Below are 15,630 nucleotides of genomic sequence, written 5' to 3'. Positions count from 1 at the left end.
CGCCCCGCCCCTCCTGCGCTCAGCGGCGGCTCGGCGGGCGACGGTGCTGGGCCTCAGCATTCTCGGAGGGGCGCCGTGCAGCGTGGGGCTCGGGCGGCGGCGTCGGCAGCGCGGGCGGCGGCGCTGCTCCTCGTGGGGTGCTGGGCAGAGGCGGCGGGTGAGGCGGGCGCCACCGGCCGGCCGGAAGGCGCCTCAGCTCCGCCGGGGCCCGCGGCACGGGACCCAGGACCGAGGAGGAGGCGGCGCCCCTGCTGCCTGGAGCCCAGCCTGGGGCCGCCAGGAGGGGTCCGCGGCCGGACGTTCACATCCCGGAGCGTCCCTGACGCGCCTCCCAGAGAGGCCCCCAGAGCTCCCAGCCGCCTTCTGGGGGTGCCTTCAGCCTCCCTGGACTCACCTACGCGGACTGCCTGGCACCCAGGTGCGGGAGCGTGGGCGCGGCGTGGGCACCTCCCCCGGCCGCCAGCGGGGCGGGGGCGGGGCCGCCCTCGGTCTCACGGGTCTGCCAGTCGCCTTCAGTCTCACCGGTGCCCCCGCCGCGCACGGTCGCGGGGCGTGAGCTTCCCGGAGACCGCGGCTCGGGATGCTGTCAGCCAGCGCGGCCGCTCGCGCGCCGCCCACCACCCCTGCCCTTGATTCCTGGGCCATGCCCCAGTGTTTACATGCCGGTGAAGCCCCCGGCCACTCCGAACCGCTACAAGCCCCAGCTCTCCGAGGGTGAAGCCAGCCGGCTTGCGAACTGGACTGGTCATTCAGACTTGGACCCTCCGGACTCAGATTCCCGACCGCTCTGCTGCCTCAGCCACCATCTGGGCGGGATCCGGCTCTGGTGTTTTGAGGAGGGGGTGTGGTGTAGGGAAAGGAATCCTGGGGATTTCTGGCTCCCCCTCCTTTTTTTGGCCTTCGGGGCTTCAGACTCAGGGAACTCGCTCATGGCTTTCTTGATGAAGAAGAAGAAATTCAAATTCCAAACCACTTTTACCCTGGAGGAGCTGACTGCGGTCCCCTTCGTGAACGGGGTCCTCTTCTGCAAGGTCCGGCTGCTGGATGGCGGAGATTTTGTCAGCTTGTCGTCAAGGTAGGAGCTGGGGCAGTCATGCCTGCAGGGGAGGGGGATGATGAGTGAGATCTAGCCACTTGGTGAGTGTGGAATTGCCCCTGGGGCCCAGAGAGTCCTGGAGATTATGTCTGGGGCAGGTTTGCACAAGGCTGGACAGAGTGATCTGGGAGGTTTGGGCCTGAGGAAGTTAGCAGTGTGCAGGGCCCCTGTCTGCAGGTGACCAGCTGGATAACTGGTGGTCTGTCCTTTAAGCTCCGTCTTGGGGCCTTGCACACAGCCCATGGTAGGCCCAGTTTGCAGACTCGGCACAAAGAGCCCAGTGGGATTTGTGCCCTGAAGGGCTGAGAAGAGGAGGAGTGTTCCAGGCCACCTTGCAACTAGCTGGCCACTTGGGCTATCATATGATTTAGAGCCTGGGCCAGCCACAGGTTCCCTGGCACTCCCTGGCACCTGAGAAGGTCCTGCCCCAGGCACTCCTGGTCTGACTGGAGGGTGGTGGCTGGATTTTGGCCTGCCCAGCCCCGTCTGAGTGACTGTCCTCTTCTGGCCGAGGCTGGGCTGCTTTGCATTGCAAATGCCCTTGTCAAGGAGGCTGCTGCCCTCTAAAAGAAAAGGGTTTGGTCAAGTTGGGTTTTGTGTTCTTCCTTGTCCTGCAGGTCCAGCTGCCCATCTCACTGTTGAGGGTGACTGAGTTCCCAAGCTGTGTCCACTGACTGGGCCCACCAGGGGTCACACAGTACTGTCCTGCCCAGGAGACTACCTTGGAGTCTGGCAGATGGGAGTTTGAGTCCTAGCTTGCCACTTTCTGGGCCCAAGACAGATCTCTGTTAGAATTGTGAAGAAGTTTCAGCATATAGAATGCGGTGGAGGGCCTGGCCCAGTGCCTGGGACCAGCTGGTTCTATTTCCTGGTCTGTCCCTTTGCTCCTCAGGCCTCCTTGCAGGCCCAGTTAGCAGAGGCTGCCTCATGATTCTGAAATGGAGGTGCCTGTTATAGATGGAGAAACTGAGGCCCAGAGAGAGGGAAGTGGCTTGCAGGAGGCAGTTGTCAACTGAACTTGGCCTTTTTGGAAACCTGTTAGATAAATCTGGTGGTCGAATGTTCTGCTGGGAGGAGGGAGAGGAGCCATACAGCCTAACCCAGATTTAGGAATCCCCCGTGTGGGACAGGGCGGGGTGCCTTTTCTGTGCACTTGGGCCTCTTAGGCTGGGAGCTGCTTATCTGAGGAATTCAGAGAAGGGCTGCCCTTTGCTTTGGGGGTGGGGGCTGTCCTCATTGCCTGGGAAGCCTGTGATCCTGCGGCCACCCACAGAGCAGCCCAAGGTTTCTGGGAAATGGCTGTACTCAGAGCTAGGACCTGGGGTCGGCTGCTTACTGGCTGGGTGACCTAGGGCAAGTTACCTAACCTCTCTGATTCCAAGAACCAGCTATTGGTACTGTACACTCTGTTTTACTAGCAGCTCTCACTTAACCCCTTGACCATGCCGTGGAGTGGAGTGGAGGTTGGGGGAGGCCTGTAAAATTATTATCCCCATTTTATAGAGGTGGATACTGAGGCTCAGAGGGAGTGATTTGCCTGAGTTAATACGGCGGAGCAGGGATTTAAATTCAGGATGTGCTTTTAACCACTACCCTGTTCTGCTTTGAGCCTTAGCTTCTTCTGTGAAGTGGGAGAAATCACACCCACCCTAGAGTTGTGAAGGGGAGTGGATAATGTATATACCATGCCTGGCCCAGGCAAATTGTTGCAGCAGCTGTGGTTACTATAGCAGAGGAGCCCAGGCCCCAGCCCCTCCTAGGTCTTGGTGGGGCCAGCTGGAGTCAGCAGGGGGCCTACATGTGCGCTCAGGGTTGGGGGGCGGGATCTTGGATCCTACTGAGGAATTGGTATTCAACCGTAACTTGGCGTCCCAGGCCCTGGGGCCACTGTCACCCCGCCTGTTAGGCTTTCCATTGCCCTAAACCTGCTCCCTCATCTGGGAAAGTCTGGAAAGTTCCAGGTCTTAGCCCACAGCATCTGGATTTCACCTCTCTCTCCCCTTCTTCCCTCTTGGCAAGGGGTAATGGATTCCCTGAACCCTGCTGAGCCTAAACAGCCTTTCTCAACCCTTATCATGGATAAAACCTGAGTGAGATGAGGAGGGAAGATCTGAGGAGATGGGGGTTTCTGGGTTTCCACCCCCTCCATTCCTATCCCCCACACCCTGATCTGCAGCCTGGGAGCCCCTCTTCACAGCCCACCCCTCCAGAGAGCCAAGGCCCTATTGTTTTGGAGTTGGGGTGGGGTCAGGGGTGATAAGACCTGCTTAGATGCTGGGCCCAGATCCAGTAGCATACTGCCCCTACCTCCGGAGACCCCTAACATGACCCAGAGAGTGGTGGCGGTGGCAGCATGGGTGGTGTCTGAGCAAAGCAGGCTGAGGCTTGGCTTCTGCAGCACCCACCCTCCTTGCTGGATTGTTTCCCTGTGTTGGGTGCCATGGCAACAGCTGGGTACACAGCTCCAGCCTGACCCAATTTGAGCAGGTAGAACAGGTGGTACGTTGCACTGCTCCCCAGCCTCATCTTTCTGAGGCCTCCTTATGGAACCATAATCCTCACAGCCACCGTGTCTGAGGGCTTGTGCTATGTGCAGGTGTCATGCTGAGTGTTTTGCAAATGTACGTCTGCAAATGTGTGACGGGGAGTAGATAATGTATATACTGTGGCCCAGGCAGATTGCTCTCTGCTATCCAGAGAGGCACCAGGTCTGGGAAGGTCACCTGACTGGGAGTGGAATTGGGAAAATAACTGTTTTATCATCAGAGTTTAAACTGCCTTTAATTGTGCACTGCTGGATGCCAGGGATCTGCCGAATGCCTTAAATGTGTGATCAGTTGAGTCTTTGAACCACCCTGTGAGGTGATGAGGAAACTGGGGTCAAGAGAACTAAAGTGATGGACCCATGTCACTCAGCTGGGGAATGCAGAGTTGTGATTTAAATTTAGGCAGGTCTTGCTCCTTGGTTGTCAGGGGGCTGGAATCAGCAGCTACAGCCCCAGATAATGTCCCTGGACCTTTGAGGGAGTTTCCTTTTAGTGGGTTCGGTGGTACAACAAAGTCCAGATTTGGATCATTTCAGGGCACTGGTCTAGATCCTGTGAGATCTGAGGAAAAGGGGCTTCAGGGCCATAGGAGGGGAATGGGGCTGAAGTCATTGCTGTGGACTTGGGGCCAGGCACAGGCTGGCACTGGGGCACAATGGGCTTTTGCCAAGTCCCTGCCCACAGACCTTCCAAGCAGATGGCATCTGCGATGCTTTCCTAGGGGTCCCGGGAGTGATGCAGAGGTCCCAGCCAAGTCTGGTGAGTTGGGAAGCAGGGGGCTGGGCTGTGGTCTCCCCAGGGCAGGCTGGGCTGCAGACTTCCAGCCTTGAGCCAATCTGTCTTTCAGGCAGGAGGAATCCCAAACATCCTGAGAGGTCTCTGTGCCCAGCTGGCACTGGTCCTGTGGCCTGCCTCATGCACGTGGCTAGTGGTGGGAGGGAGCGGGCGGGAGGCATTGATTTACCTTACAGCAAGTCCTCTCTGGAGGAGACAGGCAGAGCATGCCTCCTTGACCAGTAGATGGGGAAACTGAAGCTGCAGGCACTTGTTTAGGGTCACTTCATAGGAGGAGCTAATGGCATAGCTGGGTGGACTTTGGTTGGCCCTGACCTCTGTCCACTGTCCTTCAGTACCCCTCTTTGCATGAAGGGGCAGACTGGGCCAGAAAGAGAAGGGGACCCCTCCAGGGGCTCTTCCTGCTCTGGACTTGGGTGCCAGGCTATCCAAGAAGCAGACTGTATGACGTGGGGAGGCTCCAACCCCATCCTTTCTTCTTTGGCATCTTTGACTCCTCAGTTGTTTCTTTAGTGAGATTTTTATTTAGGCAACCTGTTGAAAGAAGGCACATCTGCTCACAGTGCGGGTACTGCCTTACCTCTGTGGGCCTGGCCTTGAGCCTGCTGGGATGGGAGGCCTCCGAGGGACGTTTGGGATTTGGGGGGCATGAAGAAGGCCTTGGACAGATCAGCTCTGCAGCTGGAGGCCCTGTGCCCAGGCCCGGGAAGGCCAGGTCTTTGCACACTCACCACAGGCTTGGCTAGTCCTCTGCTTCCCCGAGGCCCTAGCCCTCCCTCCTTGGAAAAAATCTGCAGACGCCACTTGAATCTGCTACCCTTCGGGGCCTGCTCTCACGCACATCTTAATGTGGGGGGAGAGCTGGTGTGGAGATGGACTCACGGTTCTGTCTCTTGGGCCCAAGGAGGCCAGGGATGTGGAGGTGCAGTGGGACCTGAGGCAGCAGGGCACCCACTTCCCTTCATAGAGCAGGAGCCCTGGAGACCGAGAGCCAAAGAGGGAGGAGGAGGCTAGCAGGCACATGGCCCTGTTCCACATTTACCGAGCACCCTGCTTGTGCTGGGCTTTCAGAGGTGACTGGGACCAGACAGCCTTTCTCCCATGGAGCTCCCCATGCCGGGGACAGTGTTCCTGAGGGCATCACGGAGACATCAGAGCCAGGCAGATCTGGGACAGGGTCCTCCCCAGGGCCGACTGAGGAGGCATTTCCATCCAGTCGTCTGTCCATTTGTTTGACAGATTTCAGTTGGGCACCTGCCCCAGGCTGGACGGTCCTTGCCCTCATGGAGCGCATGCTCTTATGACGGGGCACATCTCTGTGATGCGGAGGGCTTCACCAAGGAGGTGACCCTTCACAGGAGACTTGAGGGGTGAAGGGGATTGGACTGGAGAGAGGTCGGGAGCCTTTTTGGTATAGCCCCCTGACTGGAAGGCACTTGGTCGGTGGTCTAGGCAAGGGGCTGGTGTGGTTGGGGTGTGGAGAGGAGGAGCAAGGGGCTGGAGTACATGAATATGGAGATGGCTGGGCTGGACCCTTCCTGGCTTTGGGGGTTCAGCCAAGGGGTGGGGGAGCAGTGCACCTGGTTTGCCAATTAGGATGATGGCTTTTGGCTGCTGGGTGGAGAAGACTCAAGGGGGCCTGGCCTGACTAGTAGTCTAGCCTGGCACCACACCTTGCACTCAGTAGGTGCTGGAAGATGGAAGTTCAGAGAGCGCACAGTGGCCAGATGTGGCTGGAGTTTTGTTGCCCTATACAGTGCTCTAAGAGTTTTTGACAGCATAAAAATCCAGACTTTGGGTTTCTTTTAAATCAGAAGATCTGGATCTGGCAAGAGTGCCACTTGGCAGCATTTGGCCTGAGAGGTTTTGCAGCTGCCTCCTCCATGGGCTGCCTGCTCTGGGCTTCTCCTGACTCCACTGCGTGCCCGTGGATCCCTGACTGCAGCCTGCTTCCCTTGTTTACTTGAGCCAGCTTGGTCCCTGGAGCTCCTTCTGTGCGCAGGCTGGGGCCTGAGGAGGTGGGCGCTTGTGGAGAAGTGTCTTGCTGGCAGACTGGCTGTGGCACCAGGCCAGCTGCGGGCTCCCTCGGGGTCACACTCTGCTGTTGGTGCCCTTGGTGAGGCCTGAAGCTGCCCAGCTTGTGCCTGGTCTTGGTATCTGCTCCTTTGACTTGGCCTTTGCTGCCAGCTGGCCACACTATTGGCAGGTGCCACCCTGGCAACTCCTGCCTCCTGCCTGCCAGCCCGGCAGTGGCAGAGCCCTGACCCGAGGTGATCTGGCACTGTGGAGCCAGGGCTGTTCCCCGAGGCCTGTGCCTCACTCTGAGCTCTGTCCTGGGAGCCACTCTGGCCAAGGGTTCTTTGCAGTAACCACACTGTGTGTCTGAGGGACCTGAGTGCCTTTGAACTCTGCTTGTTCAATACCTGGAAGTTCTGACTGGGGTTCAGAAGCTCTGCCTGGACCTTGTGACAGTTGCCAGCGTGTCTGCTCACAGGCCTCAGGAGCCTGGGGACTCGGTGTGTGGATTCTGGTGACCGCCATGTGGTGACCCCACAGTCACTCGCCTGCTGTGGAGATGAGCAGTGTACTCGTGGCAACCAGTATAGATTTATCCTCATCAGACAGCCACAGAAATGTTTGAGCAGGGGAGAGACATCAGATTTGCTTAGAAGGAGACCTGGAACTAGTGTGGGGTGAGAGCGAGGAGTGTCTCTCTTCATTCTTTACCTTGCCTGCTACATTTTGGGTTCTGGGGATACCAGGCCTGCTCTCAGAGCCCCAGATATGCTCCATGACCTGAGGTCTGTCACCCCTGGACCTTCTGGCTCTCCTTGAGGTCACACTGTGCCATTCATTGGTGGCCTTGGTGAGGCCTGAAGCTGCTTAGCCTGTGCCCGGCCTTGATGTCTGCTTAGGCCTGTTGTTGCAAACCCTTGGTCTCTGAGCCTCTTTTTGGTGCCCTGGGCTTAGAACAGCTCTCAGATGCGGGCCTGGAACCACCCGCCCCCACGCTGCCCAGATGTCGACTGGGAAGGGCCAGCCCGCAAGTTGGGAGGAAGAAGCTCCAGTGGAGGACCTGCTGCCTGTTTGGTCAGGCTGGTGCCTTGCCCCTCACAGGAGGACATTTTTGTCCTTCTCTGCCTCTTGTTGCCCGTATAACCTTGGGCAAGGTACTTAGACCCTAAGCCTCAGCAGCCCCCCCACCAAGCGGGGCTGCTGGTGCCTGCCTCGCAGTGTTTTGGAGGACACAGTGAGGTAATGCCTGTCAGACATCCAGCTAGGCTCCGGGCACGTGGTACAGGCCTTGTACACGCTGTCGTCCATCCTCCCGTCCCCGGCTGAGTCAGGGCAGTGGGCTGGATGGCGCACCTCGGTTGCCCCTCCGTGGCAGCTGGAACTTCCCTGTGGGCCAGAACTGACTGGGGTGCCATCTCTGTCTCATGATCCTAGGGGTGCTGTGGGAAGAGGGTACTGCTGGAGGGGTGGGAGCAGGTGAGGAGCACACCTAGTGGCTGAGGAGCTGGACCTCACACTGGAGCTCAGGGTCCCCAGTGGGGTCTGTTTACTTCCTTGCCCCTATTGTCTTAAACCTGCCTGGTCTTGGGTGCTTGGCTCTGAGCCAGTGAGAGCTGGAGTGCTCCCCTGGGTGTAGGGGGCTTCTGCCTGTGGGAAAGGGCCTCTGCACAGCCTGCTCTGGGACCCACACTGGGAGGCAGAAGACAGCTCCCCACATGAGGTGGAGGGCAGACTGTTGGGGGATGAGAGCGAAGGGGAGAAAGCCAGAGGCCCTTGGTGGATGTGAGGCCCGGCTCCTGCCCCAGATTGTGGGCAGGAGCGGCCTCTGTTGCATTTAAGTCCTCGGGCTTCCTGCCATGGGTTGGCACTGGCACAGGGCTGGGACTTTTCCCCCTTGGCCTTGAACCAGTGTGGGCGCTGATAGTGCTGGACCGTGTGCTGGCCGCCACCAGCTGCTTGGGCCCTGCCCCTCCCCACCATGGTGCTGGAGGTATCAGCGTGTGTCAGGAGCAGCCCTTGCCTGCATACTGGGCAGCTGGGCACTGCCATGGGCTCAGAGGCTGTGATTAAGAGGCAACTGAGGGCATTGATGGGGTGTATTGGGTGGACCCTCTGTAAGGAGTAGGGTTGCTCCTTGGGGGATGGGGAGGAGGCAGAGGCTGGTCCCTGCCCTGGGCTCTGCAGTGGGACCTTGGCAGCTACTCACTGTCTCTGTGACTATGGCCAATAGCCTTGTCCTTGTAGCTTCCTCCCCTATCAAATGGGGTGAGGGTGCTCATGTGGGGGTGGGAGGGCTACCGAGATCAGGGCTACCCGCTCAGCACAGGACCATGCACCTGGAAGCTGAAACCACACTAAACCTACTGAGTGGAGGAGGCACACAGTCCAGTGCTGAGGTGGGTGCTGGGGAAGGCAGAAGTCTGGGTCCTTTTCACATGCAAGGCGCCCTCACTTCCCACCACTTCCTCTCTGAGAGCAGACAGACTGCAGACATGTGGGGGCAGCACACCTGCGACTTCCCCATCCCCCAGATCCTCAGGGACAATTTTCTGAGCACCTTGTGTGTGTGTGGCCCCATGCTGCTTCCTGGGGATACAGCCCTGCCCCCCGTAGTGCCCCTCTCCAGGAAGCCATGCTGGATTTGGCCCTAGGGGTGAGTAGGTTAGCAGGTGGTGGGAGAAGAGCAACCAGGGCAAAAGTGCTGGGCAGGGAAGAGCCAGTGGCCTCGGGCTTGGAGTTGGGGGAGGCCATGGGGAGGGGCTTGGACTTACCTGGGCAGGGATCCACAGGAGGATGTGAATCAGAATCAGAACCACCAAGGGCAGCCATGGAATTGACCACTTGGGACTCCAGGTTGCAGAAGGGGAGGTGGCTGTCAGCTGAGAGGAGTGGTTTCCCACCTCTGTCATCATGGAAAGATTAAAAACAAAACTCGAGCCTACTACGCAACAGCCATTGCTATTCACAACAAGGACAGTGTCAAAAACAATGTTGAGGGAAGGAAGCCAGACACAAGAGCATGCTGTGTGATGCCATCTACATAAAGTTCAAAAGCATTTTGATTAAAAAAAAACCCATCCTGATGCAAATCAGGATGATGTTATCTTTGTTGGGGTGGCGGTCATGTCTGGAGGGGACTTCCGGGACCTGTTAAGTCCTGCTTTGAGGGGGCTGGTTTCACAGGATGTTCTGAGAGTCTGCCAGCTGTGCGCTGATGTGTACATGTGTCTCTGAGAAGCGGCCTTGAGATGCCCCACACTTTTGGTGGTGCTGGGCACTGGAAGCCTGGAGGAGGTGCTCAGGTCTTTACAGGGTCTTTTTGGCAGGGCAGCCCGAACCATCCCGACCTGATAAGCATCGCTGTTCATGAGCCATAGCTCATCTTGGCAACTGCCAACAGTCTTCTGGCTGGGGATTTTCCTTCTGCTTCTTTCAAACCCAGCAGGGGTGCTGGGTGTGGGGCTTCGCAGTTTAGAGGGAGGGCAGGCAGGCTCCCGAGGCTGCCAGACCACAGGATCTCTCTGAGCCTTGCTTTCCTCTTCTGTGAAATGGGTTGATGAGCTCCTTTTTGGTGCTTGGATTAAGTGGGTTAGCCCCCTGCACAGAATAAGCACTCAGGAAAGGCTGGCAGTAGTTGGTGTTAATCCAGGGCAATTATTGGAGGGGATCCACGGGTGGAGCAGGAAGGAAAGGTCCACATTCCTCCCTCTCTTCCCTTGTTTTTCCTCTCTCTTCCTGTGGTTCACCCATTTAGCAAACATTTGTGATTAGAGCCAGGCTGCTGCCCTGGCCCTGTGCAAGGACCAAGACAGCCATGTTCCCTGACCTGGGGTCCATGAACTGGAAGGAGACCATTAGATACATCAGCTCACTGAGAAGTGCTGAGCACAGCAGGAGAGGAGGCACTGGGCTCTCCTGCCTGCTCTGGCCCTGACCACTCCCTTTGGGGATGGTCCTTTGAGTACTCACCTTGAATGCAAGAGAAGGCCTGACCCAGTCCTCCAGCACCTCCTGAAAGTTTCCTGTCGGCTAAAGAGGGATCACATGGACCTGGATGAGAACGGCCATTCCCATTTTGGATGCAGGCTGATCGAGGCCCAGGCTTGTTACAGATGTATCTCCAGTGTCCCACTCAGGCCTGGCTTGTAGTAAGTGCTCAGTTAATGTGTGTGGAGTAAGTAGATGACAGGGGCAGCAATTGGCCTAGAGTCAGTCCATGAGTGTTCAGGAGAATCAGGTGTCTGGGGAGGAGGTAGAGATTGGTGAGTCAGGGCTTCCTGGTCCCACCTGACCCTGAGCCCTTTGTCCTATGTTTGGAATCTCAGAGAGCTCCTGAAGATGGCTGGAAAAACAGGTCTGAGTGTGTGCTGGTTTTGTGAGAGGATATGACTATGGCTGAGTGGCCCCTGATTATTCACTGGTCACCTCAGAAGTCCAGGTAGCCATGGGGAATGCTGTGTGGAGCAGTGGGAACACCTGGGGGCAGATCCAGAGATGGTGATGACCTCTGACCCCTGGATGATGGCAGGGAGCCAGAAGACATGACCTGACCACAGCTGGGAGACCTCTTTACTGGAGGTGGAAATATCAGCACAAGAAGGTCAGTGGTAGCTCTTGTTGGGAGCAGGGCTATGAAGGTCACTCATTCAGTCATCAGAGACTTACTGAGCACCTCCCATGTGCCAGGTGCCAGCCATCCTTAGGACTCGGCAAGCAACAGTGAAGGAAATAAAGGTCCTACCTCTAGGTCCTCTGTGCTTTGCAACATAGAAGCCTCCTTCTGTTTCCACTATACCTAAGACCCAGGCCCGGAAGAGGAAGTAACTTGCCTGCAGTAGTTGTGGGGAGGGTGCTTTCAGGAAAGGCTATGGGCTTGGGTAGGGGCTCAGAGGACAGGGACATCCCTATGACTCACTTGAGTCCAGCCATTCGAGGAACCGGGCTCTGGGGATGGGGATCCCTCCCTTCTGTTTCTTCCCTTCCTTGAGTGATTCAAACACCACCCAGGCGTGAGTCAGCCAGGAGCAGCCTGAGCATGCCTGGGCCACCTGCCAGTCTACCTCCCAGGACGTCCCTGCCAGGTTCAAGTTCTGGGGAAATGTTCCGACCCATGGTCCTGGGTGTGGAAGCAGGGCCTCCATCAGGGGCCTTGCTTGCGTGGCTTTCTGCTGTACCATCTGTCTCAGAATTAATTCTAATAGTAGTGGCCGTGTCCCCCGTTTACCGTGAGTGCCTTCTGGGTATGTGCCAGGCCCTGTTCTCTCATTAAACCTCTTAGCAACCCCGTGAGCCAGGGCAGGGCAGTGACTAAGGCTCAGAGAGGACAAATGTCCAGTGGGTGGCAGATCCTGGCCTTGAACCCCAGCCTGTCTGCCTCTAGCACCCTTGACTTGTGAGTGGTCCTGCTGGGCATGTCAGAGGCTCAGGAGAGGAAACTTCCTGAGCAGAGCCAACCCTGAAGCTCTATGGGTCCTGAGGGTAGTGAAAGTTGCTATTATAGGCCAACTGTATCTTCCTGCTTTGAATTTCTAGGGCCTCCAGCCTGGCCTAGCTCTGGTATGGGGGGCCTAGTTTGAGGTTCTGAGGTCAGACAGCTGTGGGTTTGGATCACGGCCCTCTCCTGGCCAGACCTGGGGTAGGTGGCTTCTGTGCTCTGAATCTCAGTTTCCCTGCCTGTGACTTGAAGATGATGGTACCTACCTCCCAGGCTTGGGGTGTGGATTCTGGGAGGTCAGGCAGGGGGAGCTCTCAGTTTGGCGCCCAATAAGTAGGAAATGCTCAGGAGGCAGGAAGCTGATATATGAACTTTTATAGGAACATTTTCTCGCTTCTGCCTTTGACCTTGGATAGACCAGTTTTGGTCCCCAATACTAGCAGATCTTGAAGGGTTTGGCCCAGTGCCATGCCCCACTGACCGTGTACTCTTTTCTGATGACCACCCCTTCTTTAGGGTAAGACTGATCTCAAGGCTGCCTCTTCCCTGGTGTTGACACTTGTGGTGAAGGATCAGCCTATAAAGTGCAGGGACATTGACTGATGCTGCCATCCCCTGAGAACAGCTTTTCTATCTTGGTGAATTTTCCCAGCGATCCTGCAGGACAGGGGGTGGGAGTGGGCTCCTGAGATAGGGCTTGAGCTTACAGGTTACCCTTTATCTCTTGAGAGACCTGTGGACTCCCTGAGTGTCAGTTTGCTCATCTGTGAAGTGGGTAGTGGTCGTGCCTGCAGACGGTTCCTGCTCGAGCAGCACCTGGCACACAGGAGGGTACCTGGGAAACAGGAGCCAGACTGGACCACACTGGTTGGTGGGGACACCTTCACCCAGGTGCACGGGGTTGGACCAGCACTTGGTCAAAGCAAGCAGTTTACTTTGGAGCCCTTCAACAGCCTGCTCTTCTTTTGGGCTATAAAAGCAAGAGGGCCTGTTGCATCAATTGGGAATAGCATCCCTGCGCATTCACCTGGGTGGTGGAGGCAGGATTTGAACCCAGATGCACCTGACTCCAGAATCCTTACCCCTGACCCTGATGACTCTCTTCCCCACCAAGCCTGAGTGGCTTGACTTCTAGGAACTTCTTGCTGCCTCATCGGGTCACAGGAGGAAGGGCTGGCTGTGTCAGAACTGCAACAAGCTGCTTCCCCTGTGAGCGGCCCTGAATTCCTGGCAGAAGCCAGATGCTGCTGGGCTGCCACATTGGCCACGTCGCCGGAATGGAGGCTCTGCAGCCCCTGGACGGCCGCCTTGCCTGGGCCCCGGGAGGCGCCTCCCCAGGCGGCTGTACTGTCTTCTCTTCAGGGAAGCACAGGCAGATGTTGTCGATTTAAATTGTTTCCTTATTAGACTCTCGCCTCTCCCAGCCTGGGCTGGGTTTCATAAGCCGAGAACCTTGATTGCATCACTGTGGCTGCTCGCTCCTCCAGGAACCCGGCCAAGGACAAGGAGATCATGGAGTTGGCTTGGCTGAGGAGGTGCAGGCTGGACCTGGTGGCAGCCCCTGGGGGGGGTCAGTGGGGAGGGATTCATGCGCTGGAGCCTTGCACTGGTTATCTTATCATGGGGGCTAACGGGGAGGAATCTGGGGACCAGCCCTCTCAGGGCCCAGGAGCACAGTGGGGCTGGGATGTCCTTGGGGTCCTACACAGTTCTCATGGGTATGCCCTCTCTTACCTGGGTGCCCAGCTCTTGCCTCAGAATCACCTGGGAGCTTGTTTAAACAGTCCAGTCCAAGGCCTGCAGCACTGGTTCTCAACTGGCTGTGACTTTGCCCCCTGGGGGGACAGTTGGCAATGTCTAGAGACATTTTTGGTTGTCACAGCTAGAGCTGTACTATTGTCGGGATACTGCTAATCATCCTGTAAAGCACAGGACACCCCCCACCCCCGAAAACAAAACAAAACGAAACAGATATTGGCTTAAAATGTCAGTAGTGCCGAGGTTGAGAAACCCTGGCATAACAGAATCTGAGGTTCTGGAAGGGCCTGGGAATCTTCGCTTGTGACAAGCCAAGGATTTTTCAACGTTGGCTTGAGTCCGAGAAGCTCTAGCCTCCCGGGCTTCGCCACCCCCACCCCTAGATGACCACAGTTGAGCTGCGCCCTGCCAGGCCATGCTCTGTGCCAGGCACACAGTGGTGACGAGACAGATGTGTAGACGAGTGCTTGCAGTCAGGCGGCTGGGGGAAGGTGAAGTACTGAGGGTGGGTGTGGGGTCAGGCTGGAGCCCTTCCATGGGCTGCCCCACTGATGCCCTGGGCTCCCTTCTCCAGACTTCCTTCCCTGAGACCACTGCTGGCTGTGCTGTGCCTTTACTCTGACTCCAGGGCCCTGTTTGGTCCCTGTTTGGTCTCTGGGGACAGTGTGGGTGTGGCAGCCTGGGGGCTGTGAGCAACCTGTGGCTGGGAGCCATGGCACTGACTCATTGTCACCTGCATGATGGATACCTGGGGGTGCAAGGCTCTAGGATCTTGTATTTCCTAGGCAGTGATGCTGGTCTGGTCCAGATGCTGGGGACATGGCAGAGAGCCAACCTCAGGGAACCATGGTACACAGACTCTGGGGTAGGCTCTTGCTGGGAATCTCAGATTTCTCCATCTGAGGCTGAGGATGGTGGCTCACGTCAACCTGGTCTGCCACCCTTCACAGCGTTTGAGGAGTCTTTAATTGCTGGGGGCCTAGGAAGAAGCCTTTCCCTCCTCCCAGATGTCCACTTGCTCTCCTGCTTTTGAGAGAAACTGAGATGGGGAAGAGGTGGTGTGGCCTTGGGTCAGCATCCCACCCTGTTGTTCTGTCCAACTCTGCTTGGGCTTGTACTGCCCCTCTCTGGACCTCGTCTCTTCCTCTGTAAAATGGGAATGATAATGGTACATAGTCAAATTGTGATAGAATTCAGTTGGTTATGTATATAAAATGTGTGTTCTATAGAATGAGCTCAATGAACAGGACCTGGTTTTACTGTTGATTAATTAAAGATGAACCTGGGGGGCAGGAGGGTGTTTTAGAGTGAGACCAGCTCTGTGTAGCTCTGTCTTGGGCTCTAGAAAGACAGTGGTGGCAGACAGATACGATGCGCTTCCCATCTATGTGGGGCCTGGATGGTGGCTGGCTGTCTTCCTTGGTCCCTGACACATGGTGGGGCAGATGCTAGGAAGACATGGCCACCCACACACCGTGCTGGCAGGATTCTTTGCATTGCCCCTCTGGGTGAGCAGTGGAGAAAGGAGCTGGACACAGCACTACAGGGTCACCTTGACAACACCATGCAGTGGGCAGTATCACCCTTTTACAGATGAAGTCCAGGCTCCCTGTAATGGGCCTCTGCGTCACATGTGCAGCCTTACCCTCACCTGCCTGATCCCGCCCCCACCCCCAGCCTTCTCTCGCCTCCTCCTAAGAGCCACCTCCTTCCTTCTGGGTCTTCTTGGGCTGTTCCCACTGCCTGAGCCATCTCCCAGGTCTTCACCCAGCTGACCACAGCCCTGAGGTCGCAGCTCTGGCATCACTGTCCCAGGCCAAGTCAGGCCCCCCATCTGTTCAGCACTCTCATAGCCCCTTCCCTTTCCTTGTCAGTCACTTGTGTTATGTCTGTCTCCCTACTCAGCGGGGGACTCCTGGAGGAGGTCTGCTCCCTTGTGTCCCCACATCCACGTGGGCCTGGCATCGAGCCGGCGCCTACAGTAA

General features: G+C 57.1%; 1 protein-coding gene across 1 annotated transcript in view; it reads left to right on the top strand.

Annotated features, from left to right (window-relative positions):
- The first annotated feature begins 623 nt into the window (after positions 1-623).
- The window catches only part of FAM102A (family with sequence similarity 102 member A), a 34,327-nt gene continuing 19,320 nt past the window's right edge, over positions 624-15,630 (top strand). The window contains exon 1 of the mRNA XM_006181875.3: positions 624-1,075. Within this exon, the coding sequence (XP_006181937.2) occupies positions 660-1,075 (416 nt within the window). The 5' untranslated portion in view covers positions 624-659. The remainder of the gene's footprint in view (positions 1,076-15,630) is intronic.

This window comes from Camelus ferus, chromosome 4 (genome assembly GCF_009834535.1).
Source record: "Camelus ferus isolate YT-003-E chromosome 4, BCGSAC_Cfer_1.0, whole genome shotgun sequence".
NCBI classification, from domain to species: domain Eukaryota; kingdom Metazoa; phylum Chordata; class Mammalia; order Artiodactyla; family Camelidae; genus Camelus; species Camelus ferus.
Note: the sequence above shows the minus strand (reverse complement) of the source record. Positions and strands in the feature narration are given on the sequence as shown.